Source organism: Dendrobates tinctorius, unplaced genomic scaffold (assembly GCF_039654945.1).
Source record: "Dendrobates tinctorius isolate UK_male_01 unplaced genomic scaffold, ASM3965494v1 ptg000113l, whole genome shotgun sequence".
Lineage (NCBI taxonomy): Eukaryota > Metazoa > Chordata > Amphibia > Anura > Dendrobatidae > Dendrobates > Dendrobates tinctorius.
In genome coordinates, this window is record NW_027361781.1 from 2,052,053 (window position 1) to 2,066,889 (window position 14,837).

The 14,837-nt window shown below is 45.4% G+C and overlaps 1 protein-coding gene across 1 annotated transcript in view; it reads left to right on the top strand.

Annotated features, from left to right (window-relative positions):
- The first annotated feature begins 7,165 nt into the window (after positions 1–7,165).
- The window catches only part of PSTPIP2 (proline-serine-threonine phosphatase interacting protein 2), an 87,945-nt gene continuing 80,273 nt past the window's right edge, over positions 7,166–14,837 (top strand). Inside the window, exon 1 of the mRNA XM_073589778.1 lies at positions 7,166–7,318. Coding sequence (XP_073445879.1) covers positions 7,286–7,318 — 33 coding nt within the window. The 5' untranslated portion in view covers positions 7,166–7,285. The remainder of the gene's footprint in view (positions 7,319–14,837) is intronic.

Below are 14,837 nucleotides of genomic sequence, written 5' to 3' on the forward strand. Positions count from 1 at the left end.
AGGGCAACTGTTACCACCCACCTTTCGTGTCTACCTCTATCCTCATAGATTGTAAGCTTGCGAGCAGGGCCCTCATTCCTCTTGGTATCTGTTATGATCTTTGTGATTATTGTTATGCTGTAATGTCTATTGTCTGTACAAATCCCCTCTGAAATGTAAAGTGCTGCGGAATATGTCGGCGCTATAGAAATAAAATTTATTATTACAGATGCTGTACATCCATGAGCAATTCAGCCGGACAAATTACCAGTTGACCTGGGATCTTAGTGAACCATATTTCTGTGCAATTTCACTATTCTACTTTTAATGGCTGTGACGGGATGATGTGGGATATTAGGGGTAGTAATCCGGTGGCTCTGGCTGATGGGATGATGTGGGATATTAGGGGTAGTAGTCCGGTGGCTCTGGCTGATGGGATGATGTGGGATATTAGGGGTAGTAGTCCGGTGGCTCTGGCTGATGGGATGATGTGGGGTAGTAGTCCGGTGGCTCTGGCTGACGGGATGATGTGGGACTTTAGGGGGTAGCAGTCCAGCGCCTGTGATGGGATGATGTGGGATATTAGGGGTACTTTTCTGGTGGCTCTGGCTGACGGGATGATGTGGGATATTAGGGGTAGTAGTCCAGCGGCTGTGACGGGATGATGTGGGATATTAGTGGTAGTTGTACGGTGGCTCTGGCTGACGGGATGATGTGGGATATTAGGGGTAGTAGTCCGGTGGCTCTGGCTGACGGGATGATGTGGGATTTTAGGGGTAGCAGTCCAGCGCCTGTGATGGGATGATGTGGGATATTAGGGGTACTTTTCTGGTGGCTCTGGCTGACGGGATGATGTGGAATATTAGGGGTAGTAGTCCAGCGGCTGTGACGGGATGATGTGGGATATTAGTGGTAGTTGTACGGTGGCTCTGGCTGACGGGATGATGTGGGATATTAGGGGTAGTAGTCCGGTGGCTCTGGCTGACGGGACGGTATGGGATATTAGGGGTAGTAGTCCGGTAGCTCTGGCTGACGGGATTGTAGTGTCATGATGTCGGCGATAAAGAATTCAGAGACGTACACTGATGTGCTGGTGCTTGGCTGCTAGGCCGTGCTTTTCTTTATCCCTTACTTCCTCCTTCTTCTCCACGTCCCTGCCCCCGACTCCTCCTCTCCCCTACATCACTGTTACTAGGCAAAGAATGCAAACAAGGGCAACAGCCCACAAACAACAGATGTGACAACATCACACCTCTTCTTTTCTCACGACAAAAAAAACTGAAACATTTGAAGAATATTGTCGTTCAAACATTAAGTCTCACTGCAGAACATAGTCTGTAAGGTGGGCAGGTGGTCTGCGATAGGTCCTAGTCGGATAGCGGTGAGACAGCCCATCACCAGATAAGCCCTGAGTATCCCCGGAGACATCCCCTGTTAGGCTTACGGCATCTCCAGTCTCTGGCAGGAAGTCGTCGCTCTCCGCTTCCTCAATAGGCGTGGTTTTTGGGACGTGGCCCCGGAGATTTTAAAGTGGGACACATTTCGTGTGACCTGACGACTTTGATTCCGGGCAGTAACCATGGTGCCCTTAACGCCTATAACTTGAAAGGGTTCCGGATGGTACGGTGACGCAAACTTGCTAGTCGCTTTTAACCTTTGTGCCAGGACCCAATCGCCCACCTGTATGGCCGGCTGCCTGCCTCGATGGTTGCGCTTATCTGCATACCGTTTCATCTTTTCCTTTGATATGGAGTCATTAATAGAAATCGGGGTCTGGACGGAGATTGCTGGAATGCTTGGAAGTTTGACCCGTAAGGGCCTGTTGAACAGTGCCGTTGCAGGTGGTATTCCCGTTGTAGAGTGGGGTGTAGCCCTGTACTGTCTGAGGAATGCGTTCAACTCTTGCTGTAAGTCCTTGTGCTCCATGGTAGCAATCCTTAGGGTCTTGTTGAGCGATTGCATGAATCGTTCGACTTCACCGTTGGCCTGAGGCCAGCAAGGAGTTATTTTCCGGTGAGTGAAACCCAGGTAGGCTGCGAAGGACTGAAAGTCTGTGCTATTAAAAGGCGGTCCATTGTCAGATTTCACGATCTCAGGTATGCCATATGCCGAGAAGATCTTGTCTAATTTTGGTAAAACAGCCTTGGCCGAGGTTGTAGAAACATGTTCGATGACTGGAAACCTTGAAAAGTCATCCATGATCACCAGCAGGTAGGAGCTATCTGGTAGACTGCAGAAATCGATGCTAACAGCTATCCATGGGCCGGCTGGCAGGGGTGTCATTTGTAATGGTGCACGTCTATGGGCAACTGTAGTGGCTGGGCACGGTATGCATGTTTCAACGAGTGCCTCCACCTTTTTGTCAAGTCCGGGAAACCACACTTTCTCCCGCAGTAGCTGCTTCGTTTTCACGACCCCTTGATGAGCTTCATGCGCCAGATCCAGTACCCTGCTCTGAAGTTTCTGAGGTATCACCAGGCGATTATCTCTTAAGAGCATATTTGAGTCTGATACTGATAGTGAATGTCTCGCGTTAAAGAAAACCTCCAGGTACCCAGCTTGATCAGTAGGGTGAAGGCGGGCCTCAGCGAGAAAACTGCTCCAGTTCTTAGACCGAACCGTCTCTATCACAAATTGAAGTTGGTGATCGGCATCCAGCGCTTGCTTAATTTCCTGTATGGTCATAGCTTTCGGTACCGAATGGGCGACGACAAAGTTGACATGCTCCTCCGCCAGAATCGTCGCGGGGATGTCGTCTGTGGTGGGCTGTGGTGCTGGGTGTCTCGAGAAATAGTCTGCGGGATTTCCAGCTCCCGCCTCGTATCTCAACTGGAGATGATAGTTCTGTAAGCGGAGCAACCAGCGTTCAAGACGCGGGGGAGGCTTTGAAGAGGGCTTATTGAAAATTGGAACGAGTGGCTTGTGGTCAGTTATCACTGTGAATTGATGTCCAAAAAGGTATAAATGGAAATGAAGGCACCCCCACACAACTGCCAGGGCTTCTCTCTCAGTTTGTGAATATCGCTGCTCTGTATCCGTTAGTGTCTTGCTGGCATATGAGATTGTGGATATGTCGCCTGTGCTAGACACTTGTGTGAGAATTGCCCCTAGGCCTACTGGACTAGCATCCACCAGTAGCTGTGTGGGTTTTGACGGGTCAAAATAGGCCATGACAGTGTCGCTGGTTAGGTTGGTTTTCAATGCGTCAAAAGCTGCTTGCTGCTCAGTGCCCCATGTCCATGGAGAGTCTTTCTTTGTGACCTTTCGCAGAGGTTCAGAAACAGTGGCTAGGTCAGGTATAAATCGCCCACAGTATGTGACCAGTCCTAGGAAGCTGCGAACATCTGACACATTTTGTGGTGGGCTAGCCGATTTTATGGCAGCCACTTTCTGTGGGTGAGCTGAAACTCCTTGTTCAGAAAATATGTATCCAAAAAAAGTTAATGATTTTTGGTTAAATTCACATTTTGACGGATTGACAGTGAGATTGCAGGCTTGGAGTCTTTGAAATACTTGTTCTAGGCGATTGTCATGTTCCTCTTGGGTTGTGCCATAAATGAGAATGTCATCACTGACGTTGAGGACTCCTGCAATGCCAGACAGAACCTGGCTGACGATATTCTGAAAAATTTCTGCGGCCGATGAGATGCCAAAGTTCAATCTCTTAAATCTGCGCAGGCCCACATGCGTGCTAAAAGTTGTAATGTACCTGGAGTCTGGATGCAATTCAAGTTGATGATAGCCTGAGTTTAGGTCAATTTTTGAAAATACCTTCGCACCATTCAGGTCTGCGAGAATGTCATCAATAGTGGACGTGATGTGCCTTTCTCTTTGGATCGCCCGATTGGCGTGGCGCATATCCACACATAGTCGGATTTTACCTGGCTGCTTCGGTTTAGGTGCAACAACGATTGGTGAAACCCAGGGGTCGGGCCTTCAACACGTTCAACGACATCGGACGCCTCCAGGTCTTGCAGTTCTTGCTCCACAAGCTTGCGGACATGAAATGGAATGCGCCTGTGGGGCTGAATAGAGGGCTGTACTGACGGATCTATATGCAATTTTATTTGAACATCCTTTAGCTTACCTAGGCCTTTAAAGAGATTTGGGTACTTCTGCATAATGTGGTGGGCCGAAGGACCTGTAATGCTGTTGACAAGGTTCACAAGGCCCAGAGATATTGCACTGGTACAGCTGAGAAGTGTGTCCGCAGAGCATTCTACCACATAGAAGGTGTCAGTGATGGACTTTCCTTCAGCTGCTACTTCTGACTGAAATTTTCCGCACAGGGGCAGTGCAGCTGCTGAGCCATAAGGAAAAATCTTTATATTAGTACTTTGTAGAGTAGGTTTGTTTAGGAGCTGGTTGTAGACTGTATGACTGATGACGTTGACTGATGCCCCCGTGTCCACCAGGGCTTCTATTGGATTGCCATTTACTAGGATTACTCGTTTTGGATTAGTAACTGCGTGCACAGTATTAGATCCCTCTTCCGTCACGGAGAATAAATAGGTGCTGTGGGACTCGTCATTAATCTGCAGTGTTTGGATCTTCGGTGACCTAGGTTGTGCGGTGGTATGAGGAGATTGTGGCTTGGATCTACACACCTTTGCAAAATGATTTTGCTTTCCGCAATTATGACAAGTTCCTCCCTTTGCTGGGCAGACATTCTGGTGAGGATACGATCCACCGCAGTTGTAACATGCGGCTGCCTGCGTGCGAGGCACATTTGGTTTCTGTGTAAGCTTTGCTGTAGAAGATGTCGCGTCTGGCTCATGCTTGATGTTCTCTATCAGTTTAGCTTGTTTGTCTGCAGCATCATTTATACGCGCTGTATCTAGCAACTTCGCTAACGTCATGGTGGGGTCTCTGAGTGCTTGTCTCCTTAACTTGGAGGAAATACATCCTTGTACGATCTGCATTTGGATTTCTTTGTCTACCTCCGCAAATTCGCAGTGCGCTGCAAGGTGTCGTAGCCGGATATGATACTCAGCCATGCTTTCTGTTGGCGACTGCTTTGACTGCCTGAACTTAAAAATTTCAAATGCCGGATTTCTGTGAGGGGAGAAGTGCTTGCTTAACGCAGCTTTGCTGAGCTCATAGTCCTTGTCCTCCCCTGTATTCGGCAGAGTAGTGAATATATCGTAAACCTGCTCCCCTGCGTAGTGTAATAGCATGGCTTTTTTCCGGGTATCATCAGAGACATTCATGGCTTGCAGAAATATCTCGAATCGCTTTAGCCATTTATCCCAAGATACTGCCAGGTTTGCTTGGGACTGATGCACATCAAAAGCGGGAAATGCGGGTAGACAAGCCATAGTGAGTGTTGATAGCCTTGTAGACTGTTCGTGGGACTGAAATACCTGTGGCTGATAAATGAACGCTTCCTCGTCCCCAGTTGTAGTGTCGTGATGTCGGCGATAAAGAATTCAGAGACGTACACTGATGTGCTGGTGCTTGGCTGCTAGGCCGTGCTTTTCTTTATCCCTTACTTCCTCCTTCCTCTCCACGTCCCTGCCCCCGACTCCTCCTCTCCCCTACATCACTGTTACTAGGCAAAGAATGCAAACAAGGGCAACAGCCCACAAACAACAGGAGATGTGACAACATCACAGGGATGATGTGGGATATTAGGGGTAGTACTCCAGTAGCTCTGGCTGACGGGATGATGTGGGAAATAATAGTGAATGTGGCTATGCGACGTGGGCGGGGCTACACTCTCAGCTTTGCACACTAACTAACTATAACCGTAACCATAGTTAGTTACTATGCCCGAGCAGCGCCGGGCTCTTCAACTAGTATCATATAAAAAGATCATTGTAGAGCTCTGCCTTGTGTCAGTATGGTCTGTACATTGCTGCTGCTGACTTGTGTTATGTTTTTTTTTCTTTTCGTTCAATGCTGTATTGTGTTGTTCCTCTGTTATTCCTCCTGAAAATTCATAAATAAATTGATTATTGGGTTTACAAGTATTGACGTAATATTACATTGGCAAATTTTACAAATCCTGATCCAAATAGGTAATTTTATAATATTATAGTACTGCAGATTATTGTACAAGTGATCCCTGGTTTGAGTTTCCTAGGTGGACCAATAAAAATATAAAAAAATAAATAGCTAAGAAATATTAATTAAATAAAAATAATAATTAAATAAAAATAAAAGTTCACATCAAAGCTTAAATAAAACATTAAAAAAATACATTCGGTATTGCCGCATGCATAACTGTCCGAACAAATAAAATATATTATTTATCCCAAACGGTAAATGCCAAAATAAAAATAGGACAGAATCAGTGTTTTGGGTCACTTTGCTTCCTAAAAAAAATGAAATAAAAGGCCATAAAAATAGTACAAAATAAAAGGGGGGAAAAAGTCGTAGTTAGAAAGGGAGGAGAAAAAATGGAAAGAGGGGCCACTGGGACTCTGTTACCCTAAGGCCTCTTTCACATATCAGTTTTTTGCCATCAGTCACAATCCGTCGTTTTGTGAAAAAAACGGATCCTGTGTAGATTGCAAAAAACTGATGCACCGGATCCATTTTTTTGACGGATCCGTCGCAGCAGCCGTAGGAATTTTAAAGGAATAGAATGAGAGAGTTTTTATGTACCAGAATGGCTTTTGGGGTTAAATTAAAGGAATCCAGTGACGGATCCGTCTTTTTACGGACAGAGACGGATCCCACGCCCATAGGCTTCCATTATAGCCAATGATGGATGGCGCTGGATCCGTCGCTGTCCGACTTTTCGATGTAGACAGAAAACTTTACTATGTCCGTTGTCTCCGCCCGATGGACACTGAATATCCGATGGATCCATCAAAAGACGGATGAAACGTGAGGCCATCCTTCACAATCCGTCGCTAATACAAGTCTATGAGAAAAAAACGGATCCAGCAGAATCATTTGCTGGATCCGTTTTTTTCACAAAATGATGGCTTATGACTGATGGCAAAAAACTCATGTGTGAAAGAGGCCTAAGTGACTGCAGAAATTTGGGGCTGGCCCTGGCAGTCCAGTACATTTGCGCCAGTCTTTCCGCGTTGATACGCATGCTGCCATGTGAATTGTGACCAGCAGAGGATGCTGTGGAGCCGCCTATAACTTTTGCATTGGTTGTAGTTGGAGCACTTTGAACAGGTTTTTAGGAACTTGCAGGGGCAGGGCAACGCTGAGAGGGAAGGACAATTTGAGGAACTAATTATTACTTTATTCTTGGCTGTTTCTAGTCTGCAGTAAACTTGGATTGAAGTGACAGTTCCTTTTTGACAGTGAAGTTCGCAGTTTTTCAAACTTGGCCGAATTCACAATGAGAGGCGTCTTCTTTAAGGAAAACTTCTGGGTGAGTGACATTTGTCCTGAAAATAAGCTCTGAGGGTCATACCTTGTCCTCTCACAGACAGGATAGTGGGTGCTGGGGCGTACACTGACAACATGCTACTTGTCCGGATATTATGGAGCCGAGAGCCTGTTTCTCTCCAGATGTTATGAAGCTGAAAACCTGTTGGTCACTAGATGTTATGGAGCTGACAAGTTGTCGCTTTCCAGATATTATGGAGCTGACGACCTGCTGCTCATCAGATGTTATGGAGCTGACAACCTGTTGCTCTCTAGATGTTATGGGGTTGACAACCTGTTGCTCTCCAAATGTTAGGAAGCTGACAACCTGTTTCTCTCCAGAACTTACAACCTGTTGGTCGCTAGATGTTTTGGAGCTGACAACTTGTCGCTTTTCAGATATTATGGAGCTGACAACCTATTGCTCTCCAGGCTTTATGCAGCCGACACCATGCTACTCTTCTTAAGCTTAGATCAAAGCACGATTCCCTCTATATCATTATCACATCTCGCATAGAAAAGGCAGCATGGCTGATGCCCTCAACTTCCTCTTTCGGTTGCAGCATTGAACAGAAATTGCAAAACTTGGAAAACTCTTATTCGATTTCCCTGAATTCCTGGTACGATGACTGACCTGCCTCCATTTACAAGACAATGTCCGATCCTAACATAGTAACATAGTTAGTAAGGCCGAAAAAAGACATTTGTCCATCGAGTTCAACCTATATTATGTCAGAATAAATCCCCAGATCTACGTCCTTCTAAAGAACCTAATAACTGTAAGATACAATATTGTTACGCTCCAGGAAGACATCCAGGCCTCTCTTGAACCCCTCGACTGAGTTGGCCATCACCACCTCCTGTGCAGGCCGCAAGCAGTCAGTACACTGTATACATGGCAATTGCTGTAACTTGGCTGATCGCTCTTGGGACAAGGAGCTTAGAGGGAGGCAAAAGTTCCTGTGGGCCCAGATGAAAGGATTATTACTATGAAAGACCTGTGATGGAGGCCCTGATGGAGATTTTGCAGTGTGCCCACAAGCTTACGGTTGTGGCTTTGTAGATGGCCCCTACATAGATTTACAGGCGGCCTCCAAGCAATAACACTGCTGGCCCCACTATGGAGCAGCTTGTCACCATAGGAAGAACAACGGCCTATAAAGAGGCATATGTTGTGAGTTCATTTTTCCCTTCACCATTGAGGTCTGATGAACTCCCTCCTCTAGTGAAGGAAGGTAGTGAGACTGATTACCAAACACCTGGGCAGCTAGATGATGACTGGGTGGCTGGAATTGAGGACTGGATATAAGGCTGCCGACGCCCTTCTTCCTGGCTGGTGATTTTCCCGCTGGATTCTTGGAGACCAGTCTGATTCCTGCATCTCAAAGCTAAGTTTTTCTGCTCTGCTTTGTACTCTTCAGTTTTGTTTTTGTTTTGCCTTGTTTTTTGGGAGTTCTGCCATCAACGGCCGGGGGTGAGCTGAATTCCATTTTTGTCTCTGATCTGTTGATATTTTGCTCTTTCTTCAGAATATGCCTGAGTGCTGATGTAGTCTTTTGAAGCCTAGCGACTTCAGGGCCTGTTTTTCCTATCAGTCGGTTGGCTCATTTTGATAGGGTTTTTGCGGATGGCAGCCAGCAGCTTTCCTATCCTGTCCTATGTAGTTAGCTTGGGCCCCATCATTTGCTCAACCTATCTTTCTATCTGTGTTATTGTTTTCATCTTGCTTCACCGTCATTATATGTTGGGGGCTGCCTATTGCTTTGGGGTCTGCTCTGGGGCAGTTTAGTTTTTCCCCTTTCTGTCTTTAGGCTATATAGTTCTCCGGCTGTGATCGAGGGGTCTAGGGCACCGTAGGAACCCCCCACGGCTACTGCTAGTTGTTGTGGATAGGTTCAGGGGTCTGCAATCCGATAGCTGCCAACCTCTCTGGTTTTTCTGGACTTAGCTGGTATTTTGTTTTTTCCTCCTTCGGTGACTCATCATAACAGGCATACGTGGGATAGAAGGGGAAAGACGAGCGACATGTTGCATCTTTTCTGCCAAGAAGTTCTTTAAATTCTATTAGGGTAAGTTCACACAGGACTTTTTTGCTGCATTTTTTTTTCATTTTTTTAATGCTAATTTTCAGCTACTTTTTCCATTACCAGCAAAGCCTATGAGACTTCAGAGGTCTCATGCACACACATTGGTTTTTTGTGTCATCAGGATTTTGTGCTTTGCTGCATTTTTTGGACATAGAGCATGTCACTTTCAGCGTTTTTGCTCCGTTTTTTTCAGCGTTTTTCACATTGACTTGAATGGGTGTTGAAAGAAACGCTGCAAAAACGCACCAAAAACGCAGGTGTCATTATTTGCAGTGTTTTTACTGCAGAAAAGTCATGGACATTAGCATGGAAAAAAAGACAAAAAAAAATGCACCCCAAAAAAAGCACCAAAAATGCATAAAAAAATGCACCTATACCTGCGTTTTTGCTGCAGCTTCTTTCCTGCCAAGAAGATCAGGTTTTGCTGCAGAAAAAAAAGCAGCAAAAAAGTCCCGTGTGAACTTACCCTTAGGCTATGTGCACACGCTGCGGTTTTTGCTGCGGTTCCGCTGCGGTTTTGGCCGCTGCGGATCTGCAGCAGTTCTGCAGACAGTGTACAGTAGCATGTTATCCTATGGGATTTACAATCTCCTGTGCACACACTGTGGACTTTTAACTGCGGAAAAGCTGCGGGTTTGAATCCGCAGAAAGAAATGACATGCGGTTTACCATCTCCTCCATTGTAGAGGTGATAAACCGCAGGGAAAACCGCAGGCCAATCCGCAGGTAAAACCACAGGCCATTTTACCTGCGGTTTTACCTGCGGTTCCGCAGATAAAAAATCTGCAGACCAATCCGCAGCGTGTGCACAGAGCCTTAAAGGGGTTCTCCAGGAAATAAAAAAAAAAAAGAAAGAAAATGTAATAATTATTGGGAATAAATTCCCTTTAATTAGCAAATTTGTTTTGTATATAAAGGTAATCGCCATAATACATTAAAATGGTAAAATGGCTGCCGCCTTCTTACACTGATAGAAACTCATCATAGAATGATAATACAATGCGTAATTAAAAGGATTTGATAATTTATTCGTAATCACTTTTTCTTTGTTGTTTTTTTGTTTTTTTTTTTTTTTTAATTTTAGGAGGATCCCTTTAAATATAGGATCATCTTCACCTTTGTGGTTCTAGTAAAAAAAAAAATGACATAATGAGTAAAATTTGATGATTTCCATTCAGTTTATGGCAGCATTCTTTAGAAACATAACAGCCATCTTCTAATACTCTGTCGCCACACGATCTAGACCACAGAGATGCCATATACTAGGCCTCATTCATCAAACCTGTCCTTGTCACCCCTAGCAACCAATCAGGGCTCAGCTTTGAGTTTTCAAACAGCTCTGGTAAAATGAAAGCTGCTCTGTGATTGGTTGCTATAGGCCATTCTTCTCACGATTAAATCTCCATTTTTTTTTTGTTAATGTTTATTGAGATTTACATAAACTAGAAATACATCCCATAGGGGCTGATTCCTGACAAACATTCCTCACCTACCCACAGGGTATTAGGCGATAGGGCACCCCAGACACCATATATCTATGTGAATGGCGAATGTGCGCTACTAGTCCCCATGTACCAGGGTCCAGTTACATCTGTTACCTCTGCACCCATTAGAGCTATGCCCTTACCTGGGGAGTTTCATGATTCAGGACCATAAAGGGCAAATCCCTTCTAATTTTTCGCTAGGGGTCGTTGCCACCCACCCATGATTTTTAATGAAGCCACAATTGTGCTGGCCAAAGCAGAAAATGAAAATGATGAAACCACGTATGTGACTTTCTGCTCAGCTTCCTCTCTCCACGGCGCCATAGTAAAAAAAAAACTCCACAAAACCGGTGATTCTTGTTTTATGAAATTGGGGCAAAGCTGAAGGAACAGAAGCCGGGTGTTTCATTCTTGTATGGCTGATTGTAAGAAATACGCTGTCTTTTTTTTATGGGCAATGTTTGTGGAGCCGGCGCTACAGGCAGTTTTATGGGCTATGAGGACATCTGGTTGACAATGACATTTGATTCATTTCCGGCCATGCAGGCGACATTCAGTCATTTCAACGTAAAGGGTTATTATTGAATTGGAAAAAGTTTGGCAACTTTATAATAAATTTACCATTTCCAAGCTGAGCGCTTGTTGTCACAGACACCTGATAGATTTTCATCTTGTGGATTTTAGCAATGTGTTCACTGTATGGCTCTGAGCCAGGGGCGGACATATCATTAGTGTTACCACAGGGGCCGAAGAGGTAAATGAGCCCATTTATATCTCAAAAGCAGGTGCAATTTTGCATTTTTAGGAGCTCTTGGGCTGCATAGGGCCCATATTTTGTTCTTGCACAGGGACTCTTTTCTGTGTGTCCGCCAGGAGCCATGCACCTGTGGCGCCCCTGAGGCTCAGTCGCCACAGAGGTACTGCACCTCCTCCTGAGGTGTGGTGCCCCACCATCCAGGTAAGTTGGAGGCTCCTGACCACGCTCCAACACCTGCATCCCACACAACACGGTAGTTCAGCAAAGTCACATTGCGGCTCCCTGCTTGGAGTGTAGCAGAGCACCTTTGGTGGCTCCCTGCTTGGAACACGAAACGTGCTGGGAGGCGGGTGGAGTTAGAATATATAAAAGAGCGGGAAGGTTTAGGATTAGTGGTCAGTCGGTCAGTCAGTAGGAGTGAGTGAGGAGAGAAGGTCCCTGGAAGAGGGATGGAGGAAGGAGGTGCTGCAGCAGACCTCAGTGACCTGGGTCTGCTGGCACGGGAAAGGAAAGAAGGAGAAAGACATTGAACAGAAACCTGATCTTCCATAAGAAGGAAAGATTAGTACAGAACGAAGGAGTTAAAGGGAACAGAGGATGTGGGTTAGGAGAGAACCCTGGCTAGAAGTTCTAAACGCAAGGCCGGGACCCGGTCCCCGAGGTTGTATGGATACTAATGGTCCTGCAGCAGACACCGGTGGAGTAGTGGGCTGTAAATGCACTACTCCCATCTAAGACTTGGGGGCACAACAGCAACTTGGATAGTGAGCCGGGACTCAGGAGTAAGGAGTCCCCGAAGCAGGCTACAGCTGTCTGCCGTACAAGTAGAGTTCTTGGGAACATCTGTCAGGAGGCACTCCAGTGTAACTCAGTACTAGGAGTACTTCACACCACTATAGGCACTATAAGAGGAGACGTTCAGAAAGGCACATGTTGGCGGAGCGTTGGAAGGGAGCATTCCATCTGACCTGGAGGTTGATTGAGTCCCTGGCCCGGAGGACACAGCACAGAGGCAGGCACCTGTGTGTACTACAGACTGTGAGTAAAGCTTTGGAACTACAAGCCCTGGTGTCCTCCATTGATTCTTGCGCCAACACACCCAGCACCGCTACATCTGGGTACCAGTGTCTGCACCGCTGGTGCCTCTCCTCTACCCCTACATCTACACTGCCCTGGGGCTACAGCTCCACCTGTGGGGAGCTTCACCATCTTGACTGCAACACACCACCAGCCCCAGAGGATCTGCACGCAGTGTAGGCTCAACATCTCACTTGCCGAATACCACAGGTGGCGTCACGAACTATTCATTTAAGCAACCACATTCCACCATTTAAATTCCCCCCCCCCCCCCGTTGTTTGGGCGCCCAGGGCAACGGACCGGGTCACCGCCGCTGTGACACATCTCCCTGACACCGGCCCGGTACCGAGTACCCTACTGCCCAGGGAGGGCGACCCGCACCTCTGTGAGTGGGACCTAATCGCGACAAATTTTAAGCCTCTGTCTATGTTCTCACGTTCAGTTTTTGGTCAGTATTTTACATCAGTATTTATAAGCCAAAATCAGAAGTGGAACAAATCAGAGGAAAAGTGTAATAGAAACACGTCACCTCACCACGTATTTTCCACCCACTCCTGGTTTTGGCTTCCAAATACTGAAATAAAGTACTGACCAAATTTTGTAAAATGAAGGAAACTTCAGGTGGGTTTTCTTTGAGGAAGGTCTGCGAAAAAATAATCCTCAAAAAACTGTGTAAACAAATTATTAAAGACAGGCTGTTTTTACACACAGGCGTTTTTTTTTTTTTAAGAAGATTTTTTTGGAGCAGATTTGTTCCTAATTTCTCATGAAAAAAGAAACACGTCAACATGCTTGGAAAACTCAAAATATTCATTTTTATGGGAAATGCACTTTATTGTTCATATTAGAAGGTCAGAGGATTTTTATTTTACCTGGAGAGGTTTTGGATAATGCGTGGTGGACAAAAAAAGTATACTTTTTTTGGGAAGATTTTCTAAACTACAGTTGTCGGTGTCAAATCAAAAGACTATAAAAAAAAAATACACATTGTAGTCAAAAAAACTTCCAAAACCTCTTCAGGAAAAGAAAAACTACTACAAAAACTCAGGACTTTCTGCTTGAAAGACTCTTTGGATTATTCTGTCTTAGAAAAAATCCTCAGTGCTGAAATAGTTTTACTTTTCTAATATCCAGATGCTGCTCCTCTATGGGCTTCCCATATAGTTCCATGATGGATAAATCTTCTAGGATTGCCATGGGAATCAAAAGTTCCCAAGTTGGAGAACCAGATAGAGGGTCTTCACCTGAAACAAGGCTAGGATATTAATCCATGAGCCCAGTAAACTGACTCCCCTGAGCTCTAGACCTGATTCCGAGTTTCCTAGACATGTGACTTTTACTAGACCTTTGTTAGTCAGTGAACGAGATAGAAGGGTCTAACTGGAAGATCAGTCCCTACATTGGTCAAGACTCACTTTTGGACCTGATACCTGCCAAAAAAAATTCATGCTTTCCTAAAGCCTAAATATCTTTTAGAAAACAGAAATTATCCGCACCACACAAACCTTTTCCGCTCCAATAGTAGTGTGATGTGCAATCATGCGGTAATATCACAGCCATCTGAGTGGATAAGCAGGCATTCACAACTGGACTCACGGGTGCTCAACCAATGTAGTCATGCATTGATATCTTGTGTAGAAGAAAGAAAGTTGACACTCACCGGTCTCAGAAGTCCATACTTTATTGCCGCCAATAAAGTTTGGACTTCTGAGATCGGTGAGTGCCACCTTTCTTTCTTCTACACAAGATATCTAAATATCTTTTAGCTAACACTCGTGAGTAGTGTTCGGATAATGGAAGAGTACTATTATTTTTTTATCCAATTGAGAACACCACTTTTTACTATCAGCACTCCATAACCGTAAGATGATCACAGGGTGTTTGACTGCTAGGACCACCAGTTAGGAAACTGTCAGGGAACCTGACAGTAAGTGTTCACATTTACTACAGCACCTCCGCAGGAGACATAAATCATTACACGGTTCGCATTTAAGTCAATCTGCATATGTAATTTCTCAGAGAAGCATTGCACAACGAATAAGTCTCCTTACACTGGCATGTCAGGGCCGGCATGTCACTCTACACAAGGAGAAATGTTGCCTCTTAGACCTCATAGC